Source organism: Procambarus clarkii, chromosome 14, assembly GCF_040958095.1.
Source record: "Procambarus clarkii isolate CNS0578487 chromosome 14, FALCON_Pclarkii_2.0, whole genome shotgun sequence".
In the NCBI taxonomy this organism is placed as follows: domain Eukaryota; kingdom Metazoa; phylum Arthropoda; class Malacostraca; order Decapoda; family Cambaridae; genus Procambarus; species Procambarus clarkii.
The window spans coordinates 11,119,045-11,146,989 of NC_091163.1; the positions used below are offsets into that span (position 1 = coordinate 11,119,045).

Genomic DNA, 27,945 nt, shown 5'->3' on the forward strand with positions numbered 1-27,945 from the left:
TCTCCAAGGAAGACAGAGAAAAGCTGAAAATGAACCTAATTGAGGCAAAACGTCTAAATGGAGAGAGAAATGAAGAAGACAGAAATTCTTTTTTCTACAAAGTGACAGGGACTGGAAAGCTAGTGAAATGGTACATAAAAACAAAGCAACAAGATCAGTAGTGGAAGGGGGAGTAAAGAGCAAAGGAAAAGGGAACATGTTCCTGAAAATTGTATATACCAACATAGATGGAGTGAGGTCAAAAACTTTGGAGTTGCAAGATATAATCCAGCTTAGGGTCCCAGATATTGTTGCATTATCAGAGACGAAACTTGAAGGAAATATAATAAATGAAGTCATATTCCCAAGAGGCTATTCAGTTTGGAGACGGGACAGGAAAACTAAGAAGGGAGGAGGAGTGGCTGTACTGGTGAAAAAACACCTGAAGGTAAGAGAGTTAACATTTGAAAACCCTCGAGATATTGACATAATGGCATTGCAGGTCTGGAATCAGGATGATAAGCTGATAATTGTAAATGCCTACAGCCCACCAGCAAGCAACACATGGACAAAGGAAGAACTAGATGACAAACGAGAGGGCCTCATAATGGTCATGAGAGATATTATTGCACAAGCAGATTAAGATAAATCACGACTGTTGATACTGGGGGACTTCAACTTTAAAGCATTAGACTGGGAGGCCTATGAAGCAAGAACGGAGGACTTTTGGACATGCAGATTTGTGAACCTCATTCTGGAGACATTCTTGTATCAACACATAAAGCAGGCCACAAGAATGAGGGAAGGAGATGTACCGTCAGTACTGGATCTAGTATTCACCAGGAAAGAAGAAGAGATATTTGACATCCAGTACCTTCCTCCCTTGGGGAAGAGTGATCACGTCCTGTTAGACATTGATTATGCTTTAAGATATCATCTAGAAGAAAATGGGGACATTGAAACAGTTGATAAACTCGATTTAAGGAGAGGACACTATGGGGAACTTCGAAATTTTTTTAATGAGTGTAATTGGACAGAATTGTTGCTAGGCAGGGAAGTAAATGAAATGTATGCCAAATTTTTACAAATATACGAGGAAGGCACACAAACATTCATACCAAAACAGAGATGCAGGGCCAGAAAACAGGATTGGTTCGACAGAAATTGTGAGAGGGCAAGAGACCAAAAGACACAAAAATGGAATCAGTATAGGAAGAGGCCAAACCCCCAAACATACCAGCGATACAAAGATGCGAGAAACAACTATACGGCAGTAAGGAGAGAGGCAGAAAGAAATTTTAAAAAAAGGGATAGCGGATAAATGTAAAACAGAACCGGGCCTATTCTACAAATTCATAAATAACAAATTGCAGGTAAAGGATAATATCCAGAGGTTGAAAATGGGAAACAGATTCATGGAAAATGAAAAGGAAATGTGTGAAACATTAAATGAAAAGTTCCAAAGTGTGTTTGTACAAAATGAAATCTTTAGAGAACCAGACACAGTAAGAATTCCAGAGAACAACATAGAGCAGATAGAGGTGTCTAGAGATGAAATGGAAAATATGCTAAAGGAGCTCAGTAAGAACAAAGCAGCTGGCCCAGATGGCATTTCACCAAGGGTTCTGAGAGAATGTGCATCTGAGCTCAGCTTTCCACTTCACCTGATCTTTCAGGCATCCCTGTGTACAGGAATCGTAGCAGACGTGTGGAAACAGGCTAACATAGTTCCAATCTACAAAAGTGGCAGCAGGGAAGACCCCCTCAATTATAGACCTGTATCATTGACAAGTGTAATAGTGAAAGTATTGGAAAAACTAATCAAAACTAAATGGGTAGAACACCTGGAGAGAAATGATATAATATCAGACAGACAGTATGGTTTTCGATCTGGAAGATCCTGTGTATCGAATTTACTCAGTTTCTATGATCGAGCCACAGAGATATTACAGGAAAGAGATGGTTGGGTTGACAGCATCTATCTGGACCTAAAAAAGGCTTTTGACAGAGTTCCACATAAGAGGTTGTTCTGGAAACTGGAAAATATTGGAGGGGTGACAGGTAAGCTTCTAACATGGATGAAAAATTTTCTGACTGATAGAAAAATGAGGGCAGTAATCAGAGGCAATGTATCGGAATGGAGAAATGCCACAAGTGGAGTACCACAGGGTTCAGTTCTTGCACCAGTGATGTTTATTGTCTACATAAATGATCTACCAGTTGGTATACAGAACTATATGAACATGTTTGCTGATGATGCTAAGATAATAGGAAGGATAAGAAATTTAGATGATTGTCATGCCCTTCAAGAAGACCTGGACAAAATAAGTACTGTATATGGAGCACCACTTGGCAAATGGAATTTAATGTTAATAAATGCCATGTTATGGAATGTGGAATAGGAGAACATAGACCCCACACAACCTATATATTATGTGAGAAATCTTTAAAGAATTCTGATAAAGAAAGAGATCTAGGGGTGGTTCTAGATAGAAAACTATCACCTGAGGACCACATAAAGAATATTGTGCAAGGAGCCTATGCTATGCTTTCTAACTTCAGAATTGCTTTTAAATACATGGATGGCGATATACTAAAGAAATTGTTCATGACTTTTGTTAGGCCAAAGCTAGAATATGCAGCTGTTGTGTGGTGCCCATATCTTAAGAAGCACATCAACAAACTGGAAAAGGTGCAAAGACATGCTACTAAGTAGCTCCCAGAACTGAAGGGCAAGAGCTACGAGGAGAGGTTAGAAGCATTAAATATGCCAAAACTAGAAGACAGAAGAAAAAGAGGTGATATGATCACTACGTACAAAATAGTAACAGGAATTGATAAAATCGACAGGGAAGATTTCCCGTGACCTGGAACTTCAAGAACAAGGGGTCATAGATTTAAACTAGCTAAACACAGATGCCGAAGAAATATAAGAAAATTCACCTTCGCAAATAGAGTGGTAGACGGTTGGAACAAGTTAAGTGAGAAGGTGGTGGAGGCCAAGACCGTCAGTAGTTTCAAAGCGTTATATGACAAAGAGTGCTGGGAAGACGGGACACCACGAGCATAGCTCTCATCCTGTAACTACACTTAGGTAATTACACTTAGGTAATTACACTTAGGTAATTACACTTTTCAGGCCAAATTTACTCACCCGGTTCGATAAACAATGGTTCGCCGAAGTGGGGGATGTTCGGATTTGCTTATGATGTTGAGACAGAGTTTACAGACTGGTGGAAAACTTTCCTATTCTATCACAGATTACAATTAATAATTCCCTCATATGACAAGTTCGATCACAGAGGTGGACCACACAAGTGGACCACACAAGTGGACTGCATAAGTGGTCTACAAGCCTTAGACGTTGGAACAGAGTTCATAGAGTGATGGAAAACTTTTTCATTCTATCACAGATTTCATTCTATCATACAATCAATAATTCCTTCATAAGACAAGTTGGATCACAAAAGTAGCCCACACAACTAGTGAACCATATGAACCAAACACCAGCCAGAATGGTCCACACAACAAGTGAAGCATATTAACCAAACTCCAGCCAGAGTGGTCCACACAAGTGAACGACTGAATTTCCATGATTTTCGTTCACTAATTTGTGGCACACGTATCTTTGTAAATTAATTTAAAGGCTGAAGCATGATTAGCTAGCTACATGTGGTAAAATTTCCTTATAGACATTGTGATGAAACAAGATGAGTGAGGGTGGACAGATAAGGGAATACTGTACTGTAAACCTCACTTGGTTTTCCTTCGTCTGTGTCATCATAGTTCAGTGACCCATGACTTTGAAAGTTTTAGATCAATAAATCATTTCTAAAACCAGTGTTTTAATAGCTTTTTATTATCCTAATTAAACTAAACTAAACTAAATAACTAAATAAAACCGAAAATATACAGTAATATGATAGACATCTGCTATTTGAGAAATTATTTATGTTATTGAAACATAAATTTGAGCCGATTCTTCCTGCCGAGGCTTCTAAGTCCCACCAGCAGGCCCCCTTCTTATCAGCCTTTCCTCTGGACTGGACTTTTCTTCAGGGGTAGAAGGTATGGAGGACTGCTCTGCCCCGGGTCCCAACTTGGGGGATCTCAGGACTGGGGAAGAGTCAACCTGGGGACCTTGAGCCCTCCTCCTTTGACCCCTCTTGGGTGCTTGTGCCTTCCTTGCTGGCTTGTTGCTGTAGGGGGAGGGGTTTTCTTACTCCCATTCCCTGTACGAGTATGATTTTGGTTCGGCTCCACCCCTGGTTTGTTTCTGGGCCCCGTTGGTTACCTCGGCTTGGTCTTTCCATAGGTTTTCTGCTTCTCGTATCTCCTCGTGTGAGGTTCGGGAGGCTTCTTGTGGCATACCTCCTGTGAGACTCGGATTCTGCCTCTGTCATGGATATGTCCACTTTTGAGTTGGGTTCCTCTTCCCTGTTTTGGGTGCACTTAGAGGTTCGGGAGTCTTCCTTGGTGACAGACTGCCCTTTCTTTTCATTGGGGGCATGGCTTGGGTTTTGTCAGTCCTGCACGCTAGAGTGGTAAGAAACGTCTACCATCCTGCAGGTTTACCTGGGGGTGGGGGGGGAGTTTGAGCGCCTTAATATGTTCTTGTTCGCCCCTGTGCTTTCTCGGGATGTTGGCTTTGTGCAGCTGCATGTGCAGGTTCCTTCCCTCTCGGTATCTTTGGTTGCAGAGGATTTGCGCACCCATGGGCATTTGGCTTTGGTCTTACAATTCTTTTCCCTTCTCGAGCTGTCTTCAGCCTGGCTTGAGGAGGATATGGAGGCGTTGAGTGCTGGGCCTTCATCTGGGGTGTTGTCCTTGGCAGCTAAGGCATCAGCTGCATTGTTGAAGCTCTTTGTGCCTTTCCTGAAGGAGGCTGTGTCTCTGTTCTTTGCTTCTCACCTCGCGTGCCGTCAGGCTGTGCTCATCCTTTCTTTGGAATCTGCTTGGGCCCTGGTCTTAAGTACTAATTTCCATTTTGTTCATTGCTGTTTGCTAAGGCGCGGTCACGCAGTTTTTGCAGGTGGCTTTGTCTAGTTGTCGCCCTATGTCAAACTTGTTGGTTCTTTGGGGCGGCCATTCCTGGCCTTTTCAGAAGGGTCATACCAGGGCTCGGGGTTCCGCTGGTCGAGGTGGGTAATTGGTGCCAGCTTCTGAGCAAACGTTGCCTTCGAAGCCGTCAATGTCTTGGTCGATGCGGTGATCGCTCTGTTCAGTGCTCAGCTTCTTGCAAGGAGCATCGGCCCTTTTGCAGTTCACCCAGTTGATGGGGCGATGGGGGAGGAGGCTTGCTCCGTTTGCTCGCGCTTGGTCCCACAATTCGTGGGCGTTTTCGGTCGTGTTATCAGGCTTGTGGTGGCGTTCGGCGGCTCCTCCTCCTTCAGGGTGTTCAGGGCTGGTGGGGCAGGCTTCTTCTCCTGCATTTCGTCAGGTCATCTTGGAGTGGGTGCATTTAAGCATATTTGACACAACCCAGTTCCTCAGGTGGGTTTCCCACCTGTTTCCAGTGCCAAAACGGGACTGCGGATCTGCGGTTCATTCTGGATGTCCCATCTGAACCCCTGGATTCCTTGTCCCTCCTTTCAGATGACTACTCTGTCTCAAGTCCAGCTTCTGTTGGAGCCGATAGCTCCAAGGAGCATCTGGGGCTCGCTCGAAAAATGGCGTTTCATTACATTCAAATCTGTTTTTTTATGATGTTAACACAAGATCTAGAATGATGTATCCTCAGGTGGGTTCTATCACATGCTGTATGAGAAGGTACAAAATGTGTGGTACAGTATTAAAACATAAGACAAGAGTAAAAAGGACATAATTTCCCACATACCTGCAACTTCCAGAAAAAGTGTGCCACTACCAAGAGAAGCACCACTGGGATGTAACACTTCACAGGACCAGAGACCTTCTTGTTCCTTTGCAAGCAAGTAGAAGCCCAGAGTGAATATAGTGTGGGGACCAGTTTCCTCTTCAATGTCAGTAATGGCAATATTTACTAGATGATTAGACGTAGACATTTTTGTACGATTTTGAATAGATACTTGTGGCTCATCAAAGTGAGAGAAGAGGATTGTCTGTGTGGGATAAAATTAAAATCATCCCATAAGTTATAGGTTCTGATAAATTTTATAAAACAACTTACTCTTTAGAACTTTCAACATACTTATAATAAACTTTTAATAAACAATAAAAATGCATGTTGTTGAACTGCATGAAATAGGTATTCCTATGCCATCATATCTCACTATGTGAGCAGGCTCATTTACCTGAAGGCCATCATCTCTATTGACCTTGATTTGAACAGGAAACCAGTGGCTTATCAAGGATTCCCCCATTATTCACAAGAAATTTTTCCAGCTGAATTTTGAACCGAAGCACTGTCATGGCATTTAACCCTTGCACTGCTCACCTATTTTCGGCAAAAACGTCTTGGTGCAATTGACAAGGACATATTTTTGTTATTTTTACAAATGTTCAGGTAAATTTAATGTCAAAATGTTTCCAATGTCAACTATTTCCATTTCAAAACACAAATAGTAATGAAAACATTAAAAAACATTAAAATATAGCCAAATTAAAAAACAAAAAGCACAACTCTCTGAGCGCCTAAAGGCGCTTTGCGCAGTGCAGTGGTTAAGGCTTAAGTGATAGGTAATTCCATGGGTTTATTACTCTACTGGAGAAAAAGATTTAGTTTTCTGTTCTACACTGTAATTACCTAAGTGTAATTACTTAAGAGTAGTTACAGGACAAAAGTTATGCTCGTGGTGTCCCATCTTTCCAGCACTCATTATCATAATGCTTTGAAACTACACTATGGTACTGACAACTAACTACGTACTGATGGTTTTGGCCTCCACTACCTTCTCACTTACCTTGTTCCAACCCTCTGACACCCGTCAATATGATACAAATACCACAACAATATACTGTACATATACAATATAGCAAACTACAGGAAGCAAATTTCATCCTAATAATAATTTGAGAGGGGAAAAATAATAATTGATACATATCATAATTACAGTAAGAATCAAGTAATTAATTGTTTCATAACAGCAGAGACAGAGAAGCCATCCAAGAGTCCCAAACTAGGCCCAGCCAAGTCCAAACCTAAGAAAGAACTAATTGAAACTTCCTCCAATTCAGCAGGAACCTGAACCCAGCAAGCTGGAAAGGACCCAGATCCATGGCCAGCTGACACGCAGACTGACTGGGGCCCACTTCAACCAGTCATCGAGGTAGGCCAACATACGAACCCCCTCTAAGAGATCCAGCTGGATAACAACAACGACCTACACCAACCTGGAAAACACATGGCTGGGGGAGGGGGGGGGGGGGGAGCAGACACAAGCCAAACAGGAAAACCCTAAAGTTGTAAGCCTGACTCTCTACAGTGAAATCTAGGCAGTCCCTAAACTTGGGATTTATAGGGACTTGCCAATATGTGTCCTTGAGGTCGAAGGACACCATCTAAGCTCAAGCCTACAATAGCTGGCAAACTTTAGGCTAAAATGGTCATGTGTAGGGTCAGATCAGACAGGGAATGAAACTTGTACAATCTCAAAAGATTGAGGATGTACCGCAGATCTACCGAATCCTGCTTCCTGAAGAAAAGCTGTACAGTCCCCAACCCTACCAGTTGTATCATTTGAGTGTTCTAACAGAGTTCTGATAGACCAGTATTTAGTTAATGTTCATGGCTCCAGTCAGTCATATGTTGCCTTTGGCTATGTCTCCCAGCCTGAATTCTCTTTTTTTTTTTGGTCCTAATGTATGATGCCTCTTCTCCTCACTGGTTAGTCCCATTTTTGTTCTCTGTGGTTAGTTAGCATCAGAGAGGCCACATAGGGACTCCCCAAAACCCCACCGTTGAATGTAATGAAATGCTTCTTTCTGGATGAGCCCCAGTAGCTCCTTAATGCTGTCCTTCCCTACCAGGTTAGTCAGTTCACCAGTGGGCTGTTCATCAGCTCCAAAACTGATCAAGGAAGAAGGCAGCTGGGCCATCAACAGGTGGCCCGACTGTGTGAAGAAGCCGGGACGCCTGATGGTGGCATTCGGAACTATGAGTTTTGTGCTAATTTGGAAGGGATGAGGATAGGGATTTGGGATAGGATAGAGGAAAGAAATGGTGCCCAACCCCTTTGACTGGACAGTAGAGCGACAATCTCACTTCTTGCAGGGCAGCATTCAATCCTTGACCATCAGAGTGGTTGGGCACTATTCCTTTCTATCATTCTATCCCAAATTCTTATTCTCATCCCTTCCAAGTGCTATATATTTGTAATGGCTTAGCACTTTATCCTCATAATTACCTTACATTGTTTTGAGTGAATCGTTTGTGGAGTTGTTTGGCAGTTTCATGGCTTCAGTCTTTATTAACCCTCCAGTTGTCTGTTAAGCTTCACTGACTTTCTGGATGCTTTCCTGGTGTGATTAAATTGCCACTCACTCACTCTCTGCACCTCTCTGAGGGAAAGCCAGAGTTTGGTTCTGGTGCTCTGTGGGCTAAACAGTACTCCCAGATCTGAGGTGACCCCTTTGCATGGAGAAATCCCAGCGAGATATCATCAGGGAGCCACCGGGGCTCATCCAGCAAGAGGCATTTAATTATATTCATAAATGGGTTTATATAACAACTATTCAATCACTGTACTGTGTTCATCTGTATATTTTTTTTAGGTAAAAATTATTATTATAACACCCTATAGTGACTTACCACTGTGTTCGGATCAACACCTCGTACATCACAATTTATTGGTGTTGGTGAATCTTTCCAATTTGGCCGGTCAGAAGACTGAAGCTCAAGTGTCACATCAGCCGTATCTGTATGAAATACAGATCAGATAATGGTACAATAATGCTACAAATTTCAACAAAATACTATAGTTTATAATTAATAACAATCTCAGAGATAACCCTGACCCTTCACTTAGTCATATCAAATGTACCATTGGTGTTTTATCCAGTATTGAATCCCCATTATTAATTTGATTCAAATGTCTAGATTGCTTTTTTGATCACTTTTTAATTTGTCAACCTCTATAAGATAAACCAAACAGCCAAGTTCTTATCTTGTACTGTCTCTCTACTTAGTAATTTATAAAGAGTATAAACTGGGGCAACCTGTGGAGTGGTTAGTACAATCGTCCTGCAAGTGAGATGCCATAACGAATTTTTATCATGTAGTATGTTATCCCATATCCTTATGTTCCTCATCATCCTCTACACACCTCATATTCCATCATCAAACTATAACCTGGGTCTTTTGCAACCCTTTCTAACCCATCTACATCATCCTGTTTGTCAAAATCCTCACCAGCCTGTCTGAAAACATCATGAATCATTAGTAAATCATTAAAAGCTTAAATCTTTTTCTTCAAGCTCATTAAATAGAGCTATTAGGTTTTTCTTCTGAACATTCCTTAACCCCTGAACTGTGCAACACACCTGCAGGCCCACGTCTGGGTTGTGCAATGCTCCCCCCGGGTATTTTTATTTTTCATGTTCCATTCAAAACTGGTGCGTGGTGGCCTGGGTACGAAATGGATGCCTTGGGGCCCCAGTGATCATCTGCCATCTTTAAAAAAATTTCCAGCATGCCCTGCAGCCATGGGGAGCCTCAGTTTCAAAGCAGCAACCATGTCTGAGGCATCGTCTACAAGCTCCCACTCCACGGTGACCTGATCCACGATGAATGATGACCTAGACTATGATTCAGAGAAAGACCTTACACAGAGGTCTCATATGAGTAAGGGAGAAACTGAGGTGGACGATGTGGCGAGCATGTACGGTACAAACGCCACGCCTGGCCTGCCTCGCCGCCCTGGGTCAACACTGTTATCATCACCACCACCATATATGTCCCCAGACGCAAGTTTATTTAGTGACAGTACATACGATGTACTGTCACTAAAATGTGTGAACCATCGCTGTACTCAAAATTATAGTGTGCATATTAGTGATTCAATTATTATGTTCATAAAACAATAAACAAATTGTTTTGCTGTTGTTACACTATATAGACAGGTTATATATAAGTATCTGCATGTTTTGTTCACCATAACGAACTACTAAGTTGGTCTTGTGAGTCAAAAAGCAACGATGAGTGACCGCCAAACACCAGCGAGCCACTCACTGCCACTCCCTCCCTCAACACCACCTCACTCACCCTCATTCTCCTCCCACAATACTGTTTTTGCATTTATTCACTATACACAGACATTATATATACGTATTTACATGTTTTGCTCACAATAACTGTACATCTAAGCTTGTATGGTGAGTAAAGGCACAAAGACGTAGCTACTCACACAGTCGGCTGATCGACGGCTGCCCTCAAGGCCAGACGCACTAATATTTCTCCTCCAACAATATTGTTTGTGGTGTTATTATGCTATATACACACATTATATATAAGTATCTACCTGTTTTATTCACCATACCTGTACAAATAAGCTGGTATGGTGCCCAAAGACCACAGTGGTCATCAGTAAACAACATGCCAAGTCGTGCAGACGATGCTCCTCCCTCACCAAAATGGCGGCTCCCAACCTACTCCTCTCGCTGTTATCTCACACTATACAAACGTTATATATAAGTATCTACATTTGTGTTCACCATAGCGAACCACTAAGCTGGTATGGTGAGTGCAGTCAATATAAGGTGATCACACACAGTCAGAAGACGACGCCACAACCCTCCCTCCACAGCCTTACTCCTCCCTCCATGGAGCACAGTGCTAAATATCACCACAATCCTGCTATTATCAGAATCCTGGTCAGTTTTATCACAGTCAGGGGTCTTCAGTAATACTATCACTGCTAAATAATTGCAGTATCATATATATTATGGCATTTGTCGGCGATGCTGTGGTCACAAGCTGAACAGCGGTGCTGTGAGCTCATGCTGCATGCGCCAGCCTTGGTGGCTTGCTCAATACTGATGCTGTAACACCCAAGAATGTTGGCCTGGATTTTTTTTCTGGGTGGTAACTGGCAACTATCGGTCGTGGCTGTACTATAGCTGCCCCTATCCCAGGTGGGGCGTTTAAATTATAGCGCTAGACACTAAATCATATATAAATGATGTGCGCAGTTTCGGTTTTGTCACTGATATCATTTATATATGATATGCGCGGTTTGAGGGTTAACCAGTGATACGACCAAATGAATGAATTGCACAACCACCTAATACCACCTCTCTCATATCCCATGGATCAAGGCATTATCTGTGTAACAAAAAGGCTGTACACCAAAGCTATGTTGAACGAAGTTTAGGTTGATTTATCTCTTGAGTAAGATGGGGGTAGGACAGGATACCAAGGTAAAACTAAATTAATAGTCACATCACACCATCTGAACCAAAATCCAGTGCTTGGTAAGATGTGATAGAGATTGTGTACTTACTCCAAACTGCTACAATAATGGAGGCAGAAGTATCAGGAGTAGTGTAGCATTCATACGAGCCACTATCATTGAATGTTGCAGCAGACACACTCAGTATGTGGTTTACCTCTTGCATGCCAATGCCTGATGCATGTGCAAACACACTGTACCGCCAGTTCGTATCAGGCCCAATCACCACATCATTGAATAGGAAGGTTACCTACAGAGGTTAAAATATATTCCTATGAGAAACAAAAACAAAAATGGCATATGCATTTATGGACAAGTTATTTCAATTTTACTCTTTAGTGATATATATAATCAGTCTGTAAACTTACATTTTATTACCAAAAGTTAGATATAGTTAAAATGTTTTTAATAAAAGCCTGAATACAGTAAAAAATATAAATATTTATGCAATTTGAACACTTTTGCTGACCAGGCAGGCGACCCACCGCACACCACAAGATAGGCCAAGAATTGCCCATGAGCACACAACTCAATGTTCATACTCTTTTCAGTTTTGTTGCCTCAATTTTTGTGCTACGCTGTTAAATTTGATATCAAATTGTTTATAATAGAATGCATTAAAGGGACATTTACATATAACAATCTTTAAGTCTCACTTTTCTATACTTCAGACCCACCGCACACCACAAAGTACCCCGAGCGTTGCCTTTCTCACCTCAATTTTCGTGCTATGTCATTCAATTTGGTATCAAATTGTTTGCAATAGAATGCGGTAAGGAGATATTTTCATATAAGAACATATAAGTCTCACTTTAATATATACAGTGGCGCCTCAATTAACGAGTTTAATGCGTTCTGGCACCGTGCTCGTCGTGTGGAAAACTCGTCTTGCGAAATAACAACAAAACTACCATCAGAGGTGTCCAAGAAACAGCGGAAACGCTCGTTAATCGAGCGAAAGCTCGTCAGTCGAGATATATTTTCTGCGATATATTACTGAATTCTCTGAGATATATTACTGAATTTCCCTAATTGCAAAAAGAACTGTCTTCATTTTATAAGGTTATTTAAACAATATACTAAAACACCTTTAGAGTTAAGTACAAATAACAATAATTTGTACTTTTCATTACATTTTATGTGCAAAACCTGCAATTCACTTCTGACACAAAAGTGACACATCATCCACACTATTGGAATTTGTAATTACATTACTGTATATATCTGATTTACCTGAGGGCCACTAACTCTAGTGGCCTCGACGAGGACAGGAAGCCGGCGGCTTGGATAACAATTAACTAAGTTACCACAAGGATATCTCTAAAGATCCTTTCAACACTTACCTGCATGAGTGTTAGTATTAACACTCATGCTCTGGGCTTGCGCTCCGTTTGTATGCACGAACTACTCCTTGCGATGTGGTCGAGCATGCGGGCGAGCGTGCGGCTACACCGAAATGTGTATACTCGTTTCAGTTTTCTCACCTTAATTCTCATGCTATGTCGTTCGTTTTGGTATCATTGAGTTTGCAATAGAATTCCCTACAGGTGTATATGCATATAATGTCCAAAAGCCCAGCATTACTCCCCACAGCAAAGCTTAAAGTCGGCAAAAATTACCCATGAACGCACAAAATCAGTAACATGTGTATACTCGTTTCAGTTTTCTCACCTTAATTCTCGTGCAACGTCGTTCGTTTTGGTATCATTATGTTTGCAATTAAATTCCCTGCAGGTTTATATGCATATATTGTCCAAAAGCTTGCCGTGACTCCCCTTAGCAAAGCCCAAATTTACCTGTGAACGAGCACCAATTGGCACACCCTGCAACCTAATGTGTGTATACTCGTTCAGTTTGATAGCATCAATTTTTGTGTTACATCACTCGTTTTTGTATCAAATTGTTCCCAATATAAAGGCGCATATTTTAAAGCTAGTCCCATAATAATAGAGCAATAACTGGAATTTTAACAAATATTTTAAATTTGGACACTCATCATCACAATATTATTTATATTTTTCCAATGTTCTGACATAAATTTTCGTGTTTCATCTTACATTTTGATATCAAATTGTTTGCAATCTAAAGGTGAGCATTTTAAAACTAGTCCCATAAAAATAGCACAATAAATGGAATTTTAACAAATATTTTAAATTTTGGACACAAAATGTATTTATAATCTTTCCAGTTTTCTGACATAAATTTTCGTGTTACATCTTTCATTTTGGTATCAAATTGTGTGCAACCTAAAGGCGCTCATTTTAAAACCACTCCCAGATTGATCAGATAAAATATGTATTTTTAACAACTGTTTTAAATAAGGATGCTGCTCGCGTCACCGACTCGGACACAAGAGAAAAATTTCTAATGCAAGCAGCGTTAACGGAGAGCGAAAGTGTTAATTAATAGGAACTAAGAATAAGAAACAATCTGAACTTGGTTTTTACTTACTGGTTCATCCCAATTTATAACTCTGCAGGTTACATTGAAGTTCTGGCCCACTATAGCTGCTGTAGCCGATATTCCCAGCACTTTCTGAATTGGATCTGCAACAAATTTATATAACTATAATATAATAATAGTAATATTTTATTTATAAGATATGCAAAGGATCATATTACAGCAGTTACTTAGTAGGTGCAGTATTTGTATAAATTATAAAGCCACCAATTACAAAGCATTTTAAGCAAAACTCAGGAATTACTACAAAAATGTATATTTAACTCCTTCATTATCTTAATACTTTATTTTATATATGTTTTGATCAAAGCTGATAAGAAAAGGTACTGTATTCCTAAGCCAGCATATCTTAGGATACAAGCAGAATTGTGTAATGATTACAGCAACTGACATTCTGCCATTATATTCTGACACAAATTACAGGTTTGTTCCCTTTAACAGCAATAATATTTCAAGAAATGTCTCCATTTGCTGAGCCTGGATAGTATACTTTTCTCTTACTTCTTGTATTCTTAGTACAACCCACTTTCTATAAACCCCACTTCCTCAAATATTGAAAGTTTGTAGATTTATGCAAAGGCATTTGCCAGAAACTGTATGGCATTAAATTTTTTAGAAAAAAGGAAAAAACCAGCGTTGAATGTAATGAAACGCCATTTTCTGGGTGAGACACGGAGGCTCCCTGGAGCTATACCGGGCTGATGTGTATATATTAGACCATGGCAACAGTCGATCAAAGGAGTTCTAGGCCTACCGGGGACCAGAGGCAGAACCTGGCCCCCTCAAGAGAGGCTCGAGGAGCAATGGCCTAAAGACACCCCATGTAATTGGAAGCAGTCTTTGTCTGCCATCTACCAGGTCAGGCACCCAGAAAGGTAGGAATTCCAAAACAAACTACTGCTGATTAAATAATTGCAAATTGAAAGTCGAACTAGCAACAGAACTCCCCAATCAAAACCACAGAAACCAGTATGAAGTCACCACAAACGCCGCGCATCTGTCTGTGCAACTCCCCCCCCCCCCTCTCCTCGGAAGGGGGACGGAGGGGTTTCAGACCTCTGTGCTGGCAACTCTCCCCAGTTCAGAGGCTAAGTATCAAAAATGTGAAAAAAAACACCGACCGGAGGGAGGGAGGGATGCCGGGGAGCTTCCGGGTCTCACCCATAACATGGCATTTCATTACATTCAACACTGGCTTTCTGTGGAGAGCCCCCTACAGCTCCCTGGAGCTACCTAACCAAAGAAAAAGAAAAGCGGGACTTACCCTGGGAGGCGGTTGTCACTCGCACCTCAACTCGAAGTCGAGACAACTGGCTGCAACCTGAGCCCCAAGGCTACACATGCCCGAGAAAGGCCAGGAACATTAACAAGATACCGTTTGGCCAGGTCCCTGTTCGACCTCCAAAAGCCCCTTGCCCAAATATCAGCCCAGGACATATTCCCAAAAACAGCAGCCAAAGCTGCGAACTTACGAACGTCGTGGGCACAGGGATAGACCGCAGACTGGCTGGACAGAATAATCCTGCAGATGACCTGGGAGACCTGCACCCTGGAACAGAGAAGAAGGGAAACCGGGTCCACCCAAAGCGCATCCCCTGCCATGGAGGCCGTGGCACTCAGATAACGGCAAAGAGCTGCAACTGAATACAAAACATGATGCACCCCCGGCCGAACCAATCAACCATCAACAACCCAAGGACCCCTTCGCAAAGTAGTAGACTCATTCTTCACCAGAAAAGAAGGAGAAGGCTGCAAACGAATGAAATGATCACCGGGACTGAAAGAGCAGAAACCCCTTCGCCGGAGGAGAGTATGAAGCTCCCTGACCCAAGCCCCAGAGGCCAATGCCAATGAGAAAAAGAGCCTTAGAAAAACAGTCCTGAATCGCGGGGGCCACCACAAACCGAGGAGAAGAGAGGAAAAGAGAGCACCTGGTCCAACGACCAGGACGGCTTAGGCGGCGCATGAGCAGGCCGAAGGTGAAAAAACACTCGAGAAAGCTTGTGGAACGGAGCAGAAGTGACATCCACCCCGAATGCAAGCTGCAGCAGCTCCACCAGCGCCGCACGATATGAGGCGACAGTATTTGGCATAAAATGACGGTCCTGAAAAAACAAGAGAGAAAGGAAAAAACAACCAGATCAGAAATCGAAGACAACCTACGTAGACAAAAAATGCCAAAAGGACCGCCAGAAAATTTCATACTGCCGTCTAGACAAAACTTGCAAAACTTAATTATATGAAAACCATATGGCATCCCTATGAAGGATATGTAATAACAAAAATCTAAGGAAGCATTGAGGAGCAATCTGATGAACATGAGACACAGAAATGGAAAACCTTTAGTAATTTAGTATCTTACCTTTCAGAACAACTTCTACAGTGTGGGTGTTGTAGGCATCTAGGTAACACTGATAGGTGCCCTCATCTTCAGGAGTGGCAGAGGTTATCTTCAGAACATGTGTTACTTCCTCTGCACTACTATTTGGCCTGTACATGCTATAACGGGGATCAAAGTCCTCGGACAATATATTTCCTTTATGGTAAAACTGCACCTAAGAGAAGAGCCAACAAAACTTCCACATACTGAATTCAAATTTAGAAATACTGCACAAATAAATAATAAGCATTTATTGGACAGTTAAGGCTACTGATATTAACAATTATTAACAAATGATTTCCCCTGAAATATTATTTTCTTGAAGTAAACTGTTGACACCATTATATTTTAGTCTCCAAAATACTCCTGACCAAAACTCCAAAATACAAAATGACCAAGATTTGTAGCCCACAAAAGATTTCCCAAACCCTAAATAACTAATTTAATATTGGTCATAATTAACATAAATTGAATTTTATTCTAAACTTATTATACTGCTTATGGGATATTAAATTCATTCCAAAGGGGCACAAAGCCAGTCACATTATGAAAGGACCAAGGTTTTAAATATTCTCTGTGGATTCTTGATATTTTAAACTCAAACAGTTAACAAAAGCAATGTGCTGGTATTTATTTCTGAATAAAGACCACTCAGTCACTGCCCATGGGCAAGATCCTACTTTCCTAGGACTTAGCATATTCTTGGTAGGACCAGTGTACATTCATCATGCCTGATGCAACAGGGGCCTTTCAAGCTGCCCTGTTTAGGCCACATATATAGGAAGAGACAGATATTGAATAATTCTCAATCAACCGTCAATGATATCAGAAGGTACATTAACCTACACTCAAGTAACCTTCTCCAAACAATACGTTTATTTCAAAAGGGCTTCTAAATGTTATTCTAATACAAACTGGCAACTACTAATTACCCACATGTTCACTACCCCTACCTGCCACTAGACAACAACAGTGGCTGTATAAACAGAGGGTGCCTGGACTCCATCTCACCCTTGTTGACCAGGATCTCCCCAATCAACAAGACACCTCTCCTAATAGTTAAGTGTACAGTATATTCATTATGAAACACTTGTTTCATGTGCAGTGGGCTCATGTTTAACACTGTGTGTATGTGTATTCACTGTCTTTGTGTATCACCCATGCTGCACAAAACCAGCATTAAAAAGTTATCCTCTCTATGTTTATTTGGTAATGTATTCAGATGGAACTCTCTCTTGTTGAGTACAACATTTTTGCAGTGCCCTGGAATCTGGTCCTGGGCTGAGATATTAGGGATATACTAGAAAACTAGAGGTTAAGTCAAACAAGTTACTTTGCATTTGTTCATGATATACTTAATTTTGTTCTCATGTGCATTTTGCCATGTCTACCTCAATTAAAATTATTATTCCGCCTGGTTAAACTTCATGTGGTGCCATACTGTGTTTCTTAACATTGATAGTATAGGGTATATATATTCTCCTACAGTACAGGGACACTTATCTGCAATTATGCCCTATGTGTTTCATCTTGCCCATAATCTTTGTCATATGATTCTTGAAGCTTTTGATGATTTGGCATACACTACCCACTCAAAATATTTTAGATATCTATATACTGAAGTACTGGTGCCGGCAGTCTCAATTTATGGCTGTGTTGAGTTTGTGCTTGATACCTGTTTGATGGGGGTTCTGGGAGTTCTTCTACTCCCCCAAGCCCGGCTCGACTTGTAATTACCTAAGTGTAGTTACAGGATGAGAGCTACGCTCGTGGTGTCCCGTCTTCCCAGCACTCTTTGTCATATAACGCTTTGAAACTACCGACGGTCTTGGCCTCCACCACCTTCTCACTTAACTTGTTCCAACTGTCTACCACTCTATTTGCGAAGGTGAATTTTCTTATATTTCTTCGGCATCTGTGTTTAGCTAGTTTAAATCTATGACCTCTTGTTCTTGAAATTCCAGGTCTCAGGAAGTCTTCCCTGTCGATTTTATCAATTCCTGTTACTATTTTGTATGTAGTGATCATATCACCTCTTTTTCTTCTGTCTTCTAGTTTTGGCATATTTAATGCTTCTAACCTCTCCTCGTAGCTCTTGCCCTTCAGTTCTGGGAGCCACTTAGTAGCATGTCTTTGCACCTTTTCCAGTTTGTTGATGTGCTTCTTAAGATATGGGCACCACACAACAGCTGCATATTCTAGCTTTGGCCTAACAAAAGTCATGAACAATTTCTTTAGTATATCGCCATCCATGTATTTAAATGCAATTCTGAAGTTAGAAAGCATAGCATAGGCTCCTTGCACAATATTCTTTATGTGGTCCTCAGGTGATAGTTTTCTATCTAGAACCACTCCTAGATCTCTTTCTTTATCAGAATTCTTTAAAGATTTCTCACATAATATATAGGTTGTGTGGGGTCTATGTTCTCCTATTCCACATTCCATAACATGACATTTATTAACATTAAATTCCATTTGCCAAGTGGTGCTCCATATACTTATTTTGTCCAGGTCTTCTTGAAGGGCATGACAGTCATCTAAATTTCTTATCCTTCCTATTATCTTAGCATCATCAGCAAACATGTTCATATAATTCTGTATACCAACTGGTAGATCATTTATGTAGACAATAAACATCACTGGTGCAAGAACTGAACCCTGTGGTACTCCACTTGTGACATTTCTCCATTCTGATACATTGCCTCTGATTACTGCCCTCATTTTTCTATCAGTCAGAAAATTTTTCATCCATGATAGAAGCTTACCTGTCACCCCTCCAATATTTTCCAGTTTCCAGAACAACCTCTTATGTGGAACTCTGTCGAAAGCCTTTTTTAGGTCCAGATAGATGCAGTCAACCCAACCATCTCTTTCCTGTAATATCTCTGTGGCTCGATCATAGAAACTGAGTAAATTCGATACACAGGATCTTCCAGATCGAAAACCATACTGTCTGTCTGATATTATATCATTTCTCTCTAGGTGTTCTACCCATTTAGTTTTGATTAGTTTTTCCAATACTTTCACTATTACACTTGTCAATGATACAGGTCTATAATTGAGGGGGTCTTCCCTGCTGCCACTTTTGTAGATTGGAACTATGTTAGCCTGTTTCCACCCGTCTGCTACGATTCCTGTACACAGGGATGCCTGAAAGATCAGGTGAAGTGGAATGCTGAGCTCAGATGCACATTCTCTCAGAACCCATGGTGAAACGCCATCTGGGCCAGCTGCTTTGTTCTTACCGAGCTCCTTGAGCATTTTTTCCACTTCATCTCTAGACACCTCTATGTGTTCTATGTTGTTCTCTGGAATTCTTATTGTATCTGGTTCCCTAAAGATTTCATTTTGTACAAACACACTTTGGAACTTTTCGTTTAGTGTTTCACACATTTCCTTTTCATCTTCCGTGAATCTATTTCCCATTTTCAACCTCTGAATATTATCCTTTACCTGCAATTTGTTGTTTATGAATTTATAGAATAGACCTGGTTCTGTTTTACATTTGTCCGCAATCCCTTTTTCAAAATTTCTTTCTGCCTCTCTCCTCACTGCCGTGTAGTTGTTTCTCGCATCTTTGTATCGCTGGTATGTTTGGGGGTTCGGCCTCTTCCTGTATTGATTCCATTTTTGTGTCTTTCGGTCTCTAGCCCTCTCGCAATTTCTATTGAACCAATCCTGTTTCCTAGTTCTGCATCTCTGTTTTGGTATAAAATTTTTTGTGCCTTTATCATATATTTCACAAAACTTGCCATACATCTCATTCACTTCCTTGCCTAGCATCAAGTCTGTCCAATTATACTCACTAAAAAAATTTCTAAGGTCACCATAATGTCCTCTCCTGAAGTCTGGTTTTTCAACTGCTTCAACCTCCTTATTTTCTTCCAGCTTATAACGCATTGCATACTTTATTCCCAAAAAGACATGGTCACTTTTACCCAAGGGAGGAAGGTACTGAATGTCAAATATCTCTTCCTCCTTCCTGGTAAATATCAAATCTAGCATGGAGGGAACGTCCCCTTCCCTCATCCTCGTAGCTTGTTTAACATGTTGATACAAGAATGTTTCCAGGATGAGGTCTACAAATTTACAGGTCCAAAAATCTTCTGTTTTAGCTTCATATGCTTCCCAGTCTATGGATTTCAAGTTGAAGTCACCGACTATCAACAGTCGTGATCTATCGTTATCCGCTCTCGCTATAATCTCTCTCATTATTGTTATAAGACCTTCACGTTTACTATCTAGCTCCTCCTTTGACCATGTGCTGCTTGGCGGTGGACTATATGCATTTATCATCATTAGTTTATCATCCTCATAGCAGATCTCTAGTGCTATTATGTCAACTTCTTGTGGATTGGCAGTCATTATTTCCTTCACCTTTAGGTGTTCTTTTACCAGCACAGCAACGCCACCGCCTTTCCTAATTTTTCTGTCCCGTCTCCAAATTGAGTAGCCCCTTGGGAATATGACCTCATTTAAAATTACATCTTCAAGTTTTGTCTCCGTGACGTTTTGTGAGAGCTCCCAAATCCTTTACATGCTGCTTTCCTACTATGGGAAGAATTGATTGTGTTTTGTACCCTGTATTATGTTTAAGCATGCAAATGAGTGGTTTAAGCTCATAAATAAGGCTTTGAGTGTAGATGAAAAACTTTTTTCTGAGCAAGCCACTAATTCATATCAGTTATCAGAGCTCTCCAATTTGTCCTGATACACCCCACATCTTTCTAGAAGTACATAGGAATGATAGAGATGATCCTCTAAGTGCCCCCTGTTTACACGGCCAGTGCTGTCATCTGGCGGTGGGTAAGGGTAGTGAATAAGCAGTTACCTAGCAGTTGGTAGTTAGCAGCAGGAGAACAATACTTGGCAATTTCTTAGAAATCCCAGTATTGTTAGGTGGAAAGCTATTTGAATGTAGGTTAATGTAACTTCCAAGATCATTCAGTGCTGGATTGAGAATTTTCTAGGATCTAATTTCCTCTAAAAATGAGCAATTCTCTCTCTCTCTCTCTCTCTCTCTCTCTCTCTCTCTCTCTCTCTCTCTCTCTCTCTCTCTCTCTCTCTCTCTCCTAGGACTCAACAGTCCTAAGAGAGTTGAATTTTGCACAAGAAAGTGATCAAGTAGCTTTCCCAGAAGGCGTTTTTCATCTTCACTCACAGCTCTATTTTTATATTTAAGTAAATTTTGTAATAAAAAGTATAGCAACGTACTTCTTCATACCAGTTCCTGACAGTACAGCTCACAAAGAAATCTTGACCCTTGATGGCTGGAGATACTGCTATGTTTACAATTTCTCCAGGACGTCCTGTATGACAGATTATTTGTGGTTAGTACTGTACAGCATTCGTAATACTACATAATAAATAATATAATAATAAATATGTTTACTCAGGTAAGGTACATACATACAAGTGATGTTACATTAATGGATTGATATATAGATAGAGCTAGTACATACAATGCCTAAAGCCACTATTACGCAATGCGTTTCGGGCAAGAATAATACAAGGACTCGTGTAAATATGGTAACTCATTAATTAATAGTAAGAGAGAGTGGGGAAACATGATTTAACACTTTAGGTGTATAATTATTTTTCTGTGGGGAGCCCCTTTCAGCTCCCTGGAGCTATAGGACTGATATACGCTATATTAGTCTGGGGCTTCAGTCAGTGGAGTCCTGCCTACCGTGGACCAGAGCCGGAACCTCGCCCGACCCTCACAGAGGCACAGGGAGCAATGGCTAATGGAGACCCACTTGTATTTAGAGTATTCCTGGTTTGCCATCAACCGATCGACCGAGGTTGAGCACCCAGAAAGGTAGGTATCTCAAAACAAACTCAACATGGAAATTGCAAAATAATTTGCAAAAATTTGAAAAAAACAGTGCTGAATGTAATGAAATGCCATTTTCTGAGTGAGATCCGGAGGCTCTCTGGAGCTTATCCAGACTGACATGCTAAAGTCAGACTTTGGCATCAGTCATGTGTATGGAGTTCTGTGGGCCTACCAGGGACCACGTGCCAGAACCTGGCCACCTCAGAGAGGCATGGGGAGTAATGGCCTATAGAAACCCCCGTGTGGTTGGAAGCATTCTATGTCCGCCATCGACCGGGTCAGGCACCCAGAAAGGTGAGCATCCCAAAACAAACCCCTATTCTGGTGAAAATTGCTATCAAAAGCCAATCAAGTAGATAGACCTTCCCAAAAAGAAACGAGCAAACGAGCATGACGTCACACGTCGCCGCGCCGCTGTCTTTGCAGCTCCCCCTCCCCGGGAGGGGGAAGGGGAGCCCCAGACCCCCGCCTGGCTATCCACCCTTCAGTTCTGAGGTTGGATGTCAAGACACGTGAAAGAAACGCCGACCGGGGGAAGGGAGGGATCCCGGGGAGCCTCCGGCTCTCACCCAGAAAATGGCATATCATTACATTCAACGCTGGTTTTCTGTGGGGAGCCCCTTTGGCTCCCCGGAGCTAACTACCCACAGAGGAGAAGTAAAGGGACATACCTGGAAGGCAATCCCTGCTCACTTCTCAACTCAAAGCCGAGACAACTGCTGCAACCGCCGACCCAAAGCGACATAGGCCCACCTAGGCCCAGGAACGTTCACGAGATAACGAGCAGCCAGAACCCTGTATGACCGCCAAAATCCCCACGCCTGAATGTCAGCCTAGCGAACTTGGAAACATGGGCACGGGGATAGACCGCAGGCTGGCTAGCCTTAACAACTCTGCAAATGACTTAGGAGACCCACACCCATGAACAGGGAAGAAGTGAAACTGGATCAACCCAAAGCGCATCCCCAGACACAGAGGCCATAGTGCACAAATAATGGCGGAGGGCCGCAACCGGACACAAAACATGATGCACCCCAGGCCCGACCAGCCAAGACGGCTCCAGACAAACAAACCTATTGTCACAACCGAAGGAGCAGAAAACCCCTGCACCGGAGGAGAGCATGAAGCTCATCAACCTGACCCATAGAGGCCAATGCCAACAGAAAAAGAGCCTCTGAGAAACAAACTTGAACCAAAGGGGCCACAACAAACCATGGAGAAGAAAGAAAAGAGAGCACTCTGTTCAATGACCAGGATGGCTCAGGCGGCGCATGAGCAGGCCGGAGGTGAAACGATGCAAGAGACAGCTTATGAAACTACACATACGTAACACCAATACTGAAAGCAAGCTGAAGTGGCTCTGCCAGTGCCGCACGATACGAGGCAACAGTATGGGGTAAGATGACAACCCCGAACCTCCACAAGAGAAGGACAAGTCAACGCCAACAAACACAGCTACCTAAGAAGGGAAGACCACACCAACTAACGCAGCTACCTAGGAAGGGACAGAAGGAAAAGGACGGACTGCCAAAAAACTCCACACTGCCACCAAGAAGAACACAGGTGGGACACGATCAACAAAGCCACCCGACCACCAACAGAAGGTGAGAGACCCAAGACAGAACCAAATCAGCCCTGCCATGTGCCAACTGAGCCCAGGAAGAGGCGGAGCCGCGAGAAGATCTCGAGTGCGACCATGGAGCCAGCAGAGCTGAAAACCCAGCGATCCCGCCAAGAGATCGGAAACGATAGTCCCGACGCGAGACTCTAGAGAAGGGACAGCACAGAACCCCAGCACATGTGCCTACATCACATGATGATTGTTTCAGCAATCATGATTGATTGAATCAGCACATCGCCTACATCAAAACAAACAATCACAGCCCCCATGATTGTACACATCGCAGGGGTTTTCAGTGTTGTTCTCTACCCCCCTTGTTATTTTTGGGTGTTTAACCGGTTAGCAACACCTTGCCCGGGCTTCTCGTAGTTGTTACCCCTATGGGCCCTGGAAACCCCTGTCGGGGCTCGGTGGGCCATTGAATGTGTCTTCTGGGTCCCAACCCGTCATGTACGGGATCGTTGGTTGCTGTGCCCTTGTCTCCGGGTGACGGTCGCCACTTTTTACCTCCGTCATGTTGCCTGTTGGGTCACTGACACCTTGAACCGGAGTCTTGCGAGACAGATTCTCTGCTTGTTCTCCAGGACTCTCCTGATGTTATTACTGTTCAGAGTACAGGCGGCATCAGTGTTGAGAGCTAGGTTAGGTTGCTGCAACACGCTAGGTTGGTTTCCCACTCAGATGCTCCGAGGCCACCCCGTTTTGGTTAGGTGCTGTTCGCCCCTTTCCCTCCCTGTTCCCGGCTCTGGACCGTCTGCGGGTTTTGGGGTCAGGGCGAGGTTTAGTTGGGGCCGAGACTCGAGCGGTTTACGGGGGCTACCCCATTCGGGTTGGGGACGGAGGTTTTCTATCCTGTTCCTCCTGCCAAGGTTTCTGGGGCTTACCAGCAGCCCTTTTCTTGCTGACTTTCCCATGGATTCTTCCTTTTTCTTTACGGGCGTAGGGCTTGGAGGACAGCTCTGCCCCGGGCCCTCTGTTGTGGGTTCCCGGGCTGTGGGGGATGCCTGCTAGCAGTTTTGGGGCAGTTTGCCCCATCTGAGTTTTCTGCTTCTGGGCTGAGTTTTTCGCCCATCCAGTCTGCTTGCTTCCCACTTTTGCTGGCGAGTTTTCGTATCTTTTGCGTCCGTCACAGCCATCTGTTCTGGTGGCCATTTTCTTCTGCGGGTTTCCTGGCGTAGCCACCAGGGCAGCGTTGCGGTTTGTTTACATGCACCTGGGTGTGCGAGCAAGTGTCTTCGGTGAGTTTTTGCCCTCCTTTCAGGGGTTTTATTCTCCTGTTGTCGTTGCTTTGCTTTTCTGCCGCTTCCTGTTCCTCTGGGAACGATTGAGTGTTGATTTTACACCGGGTTTTTCGTTTTGTCTGTTTTGGATCTGGGCCCTTGGGTTTGGGCCCTTGGGTTTGGACTCAGTGTCCCTGTCTGTTATGCTTGCTCCCACACCTTGTCCCTTGGTTTTTCGGTCTGTTTTGATCATTTCCCTGGGGGTTCTGTCTAGGGCTATGCTTTGCCTTTCTGTGGTGTATCTCCGCCAGCAAATGTGGTGGTTTGGGCTCCCCCTGGTTCAATTCTGGGTTTCTTTGGGTTCTTTGGTTTCATTCTGGAGGTTTCTTCCTCTTGGGCCCCCTTTGTGGGTTCAGGTGACTTTGTTTCCTCGTGTGTGACCCGGTTCTGCCTTCTGGGGTTCCGGGGTCTTCCTGGCTTGCAGACTGATTTTTTTGGGTCTTGGCACGTGTTGTGGTCGTGCTGGGACTTTGGGGTTTTGTTGTCGAGGTGGGCCTTTTGATGCAGTTTTGTGCCTTCTTCACCTGGCCGGCGTGGTGTTCTCTGCCCACTGGTCGGTGGCTTGTAATTTTCTTTTCACGTGTATGTGTGTGTGTACACATGTGCATATACACTGTAATTACCTAAGTGTAATTACCCAAGTGTAGTTACAGGATGAGAGCTACGCTCGTGGTGTCCCGTCTTCCCAGCACTCTTTGTCATATAATGCTTTGAAACTACAGTATTGATGGTCTTGGCCTCCACCACCTTCTCACCTAACTTGTTCCAACCGTCTACCACTCTGTTTGCGAAAGTGAATTTTCTTATATTTCTTTGACATCTTTGTTTAGCTAGTTTAAATTGATGACCTCTTGTTCTTGAAGTTCATGAGAACCAAAAAATCAGAAAACATGGGCATTTGAAAACCGAGGTTCCACTGTACAGTATATCTGAAATGATAAATCAATAGAATACTAAAATGCATGAAGAAAAATAGTGGGTAACTTACTAGTGACTCGAACAATAACAGATGCTGAAGCTTGAGGACCAGCCCTGCACATGTAACTGCCTGCATCTTCAAGTATAGCTTCTCTCACTATCAGATATGCTTGTAATATGCTGTCTTCTGCTGGATACACGATTACACTATATCTACTATCCCAATGTGAATTCAAAGATACACTTTGAAATACAAATTCCACCTGTAGAAAATGCCTATTGTTAAACAAACTTCGGACAATACTTCAATAATATGCAAGTCATTTTAAGTATAACCTTTAGTGCCCCACAGAACCACCCGACAAGGCAGTTTGCATGATAATAAACTTCAACAGTTTCAATATTGTATACTGTATTGTTAAGTATGGATAAGCCCAAGCAGGGGGGGGAGAGAGGTTACCTTGCTGTTACCTTGCAATGGTTTAGGGACTCAATGTCCCTGCGGCTAGGGACAATCCTTGACCAGGCCTCCTGATTGATGGGCCAGTCAACCATACGTCAGGCTGCGAGCAGCGTGACATATGGTTGATGCTGATGTGACCAATAGGTTATTGAATGGTGTAAGGGTGGGCAGTTCACTAGGAAGACAGAGGATGAAACCCTACATGGGGTCAGCTACTGAGAATCTGCTACCATTTTTACTTGCATAACAGATACATAGAACCAAAATATGTTGTCAATCTAAACGGTTAGGTCTGGCTGTGCCATCAATGCTGCCCTCAAATTTGGTAAAAATCTACAATCATTCTGTTAGTCTGAGAATGGTAGGCCATGGTGTGTTTATATATAGTTCCTAGGAACTACAGCGGTCCCTGCTCTAATTGCAATTCCATTTTCGATCCGAGTCGGTAACAACCATTGCTGGAGCTCCAATCCTGGAAACCTAGCCATTGAGGAAAGCACGAACTACCAACCCCTGCCACCATCTCCATCACAGGAACTACCTTGGGACATCTGAAGGATCAGTCAATTCTCGAGGAGCAGAATCCACTTTGCAGCTGTTTCAGCTTTCTCGAGGCTCTCTGATCTGGCTCCATTCAGACTATGCCCCTGTGGTTCATTTTCTCACCCGTCGGGGTCTCTGCAGTCAGTAGCTCTTTGGGACTGGTCACTTCGGGTAGCTCCTCTGCTGAGTTCTTGGGGTTTTGCTCTCCGCACCGTGCATATTCGGGAAGTGTCCCAAGTCCTGGCAGGATGGCCTGTTCTGCTTCATTCCCGTTTCCACAGAGTAGACAGTCAACACCGCCTCCTTATTTGGCTTTGTTGGATGTATGGGCGTCCAGAGGTGGACCTCTTTGTGTTGGCATGGTCTCGGTGTCTTCCTACACACGTGACGCCATTCCCCAACTGCGAGGCCTTTATGGTAGTCACCAGTCCTGGTCAAGGTGGGTGAGTTCCTGTACCTTTATCCCCCGTTCCTGCTGTTGCTTTGGGTTCTGGCTCAGTTTGAATCCTATCAGAGGAGAGTGCTTCTCCTAGCCCCCATGGTGGCAGAACAAGCTTTGTTTTCAGGCACTGCTTGCTCAGTGTAAAAACCCAAGAGTCTTTCCACGGCCACTTTTTCTAATACTTTCAGCACGTCGGGCCAGTGAGATACCTTGTTGGTGCGACTTAGTCTTCCGCTCTTCACGTCTGGTTTTTCTGACACGTGTGTATCGCCACTTGTATTGTGATCAGGTGGCTTGTCTGATGGTGTCCCACCTGCGGTCTTTGTCTCAGTGACAGCATGAACTCTCCTGGTGGTCTTTTTGGTGTTTCCTTTCCCTTTGGGGGGGGGGTGTTGTCAGTGCCTGAAGGTGGTTTTATCGTTTTTTCTTGGACCTTTTTGGACCAGCATCTCATGCCGTATACTGTCGCTTCTTATCAAGCGGCGTTCGCAGAGTCACTCCAGCTTGTCTTTTGAGTAAATGTCCCTTCCCCCATTCCGCAAGCTCTCCCGTGCAATTTTTCACCTCCGGCCTGCTCATGCGCCCCTTGCATTGTCTTGATCTGTGGACTAGGTGCTCTCTTACCTTTCTTTCCCTCGGTTTGTTTGTGGCCTC

At 42.9% G+C, this 27,945-nt stretch overlaps 1 protein-coding gene across 1 annotated transcript in view; it reads right to left on the reverse strand.

Annotated features, from left to right (window-relative positions):
- Positions 1 to 27,945, reverse strand: part of LOC123771439 (titin) — a 236,050-nt gene that overhangs the window by 153,280 nt on the left and 54,825 nt on the right. Inside the window, exons 14-20 of the mRNA XM_045763962.2 lie at positions 25,914 to 26,106; positions 21,400 to 21,494; positions 16,168 to 16,360; positions 13,797 to 13,891; positions 11,397 to 11,595; positions 8,708 to 8,814; positions 5,816 to 6,059 (exon numbers count right to left, since the gene is read on the reverse strand). Coding sequence (XP_045619918.2) covers positions 5,816 to 6,059; positions 8,708 to 8,814; positions 11,397 to 11,595; positions 13,797 to 13,891; positions 16,168 to 16,360; positions 21,400 to 21,494; positions 25,914 to 26,106 — 1,126 coding nt within the window. The remainder of the gene's footprint in view (positions 1 to 5,815; positions 6,060 to 8,707; positions 8,815 to 11,396; positions 11,596 to 13,796; positions 13,892 to 16,167; positions 16,361 to 21,399; positions 21,495 to 25,913; positions 26,107 to 27,945) is intronic.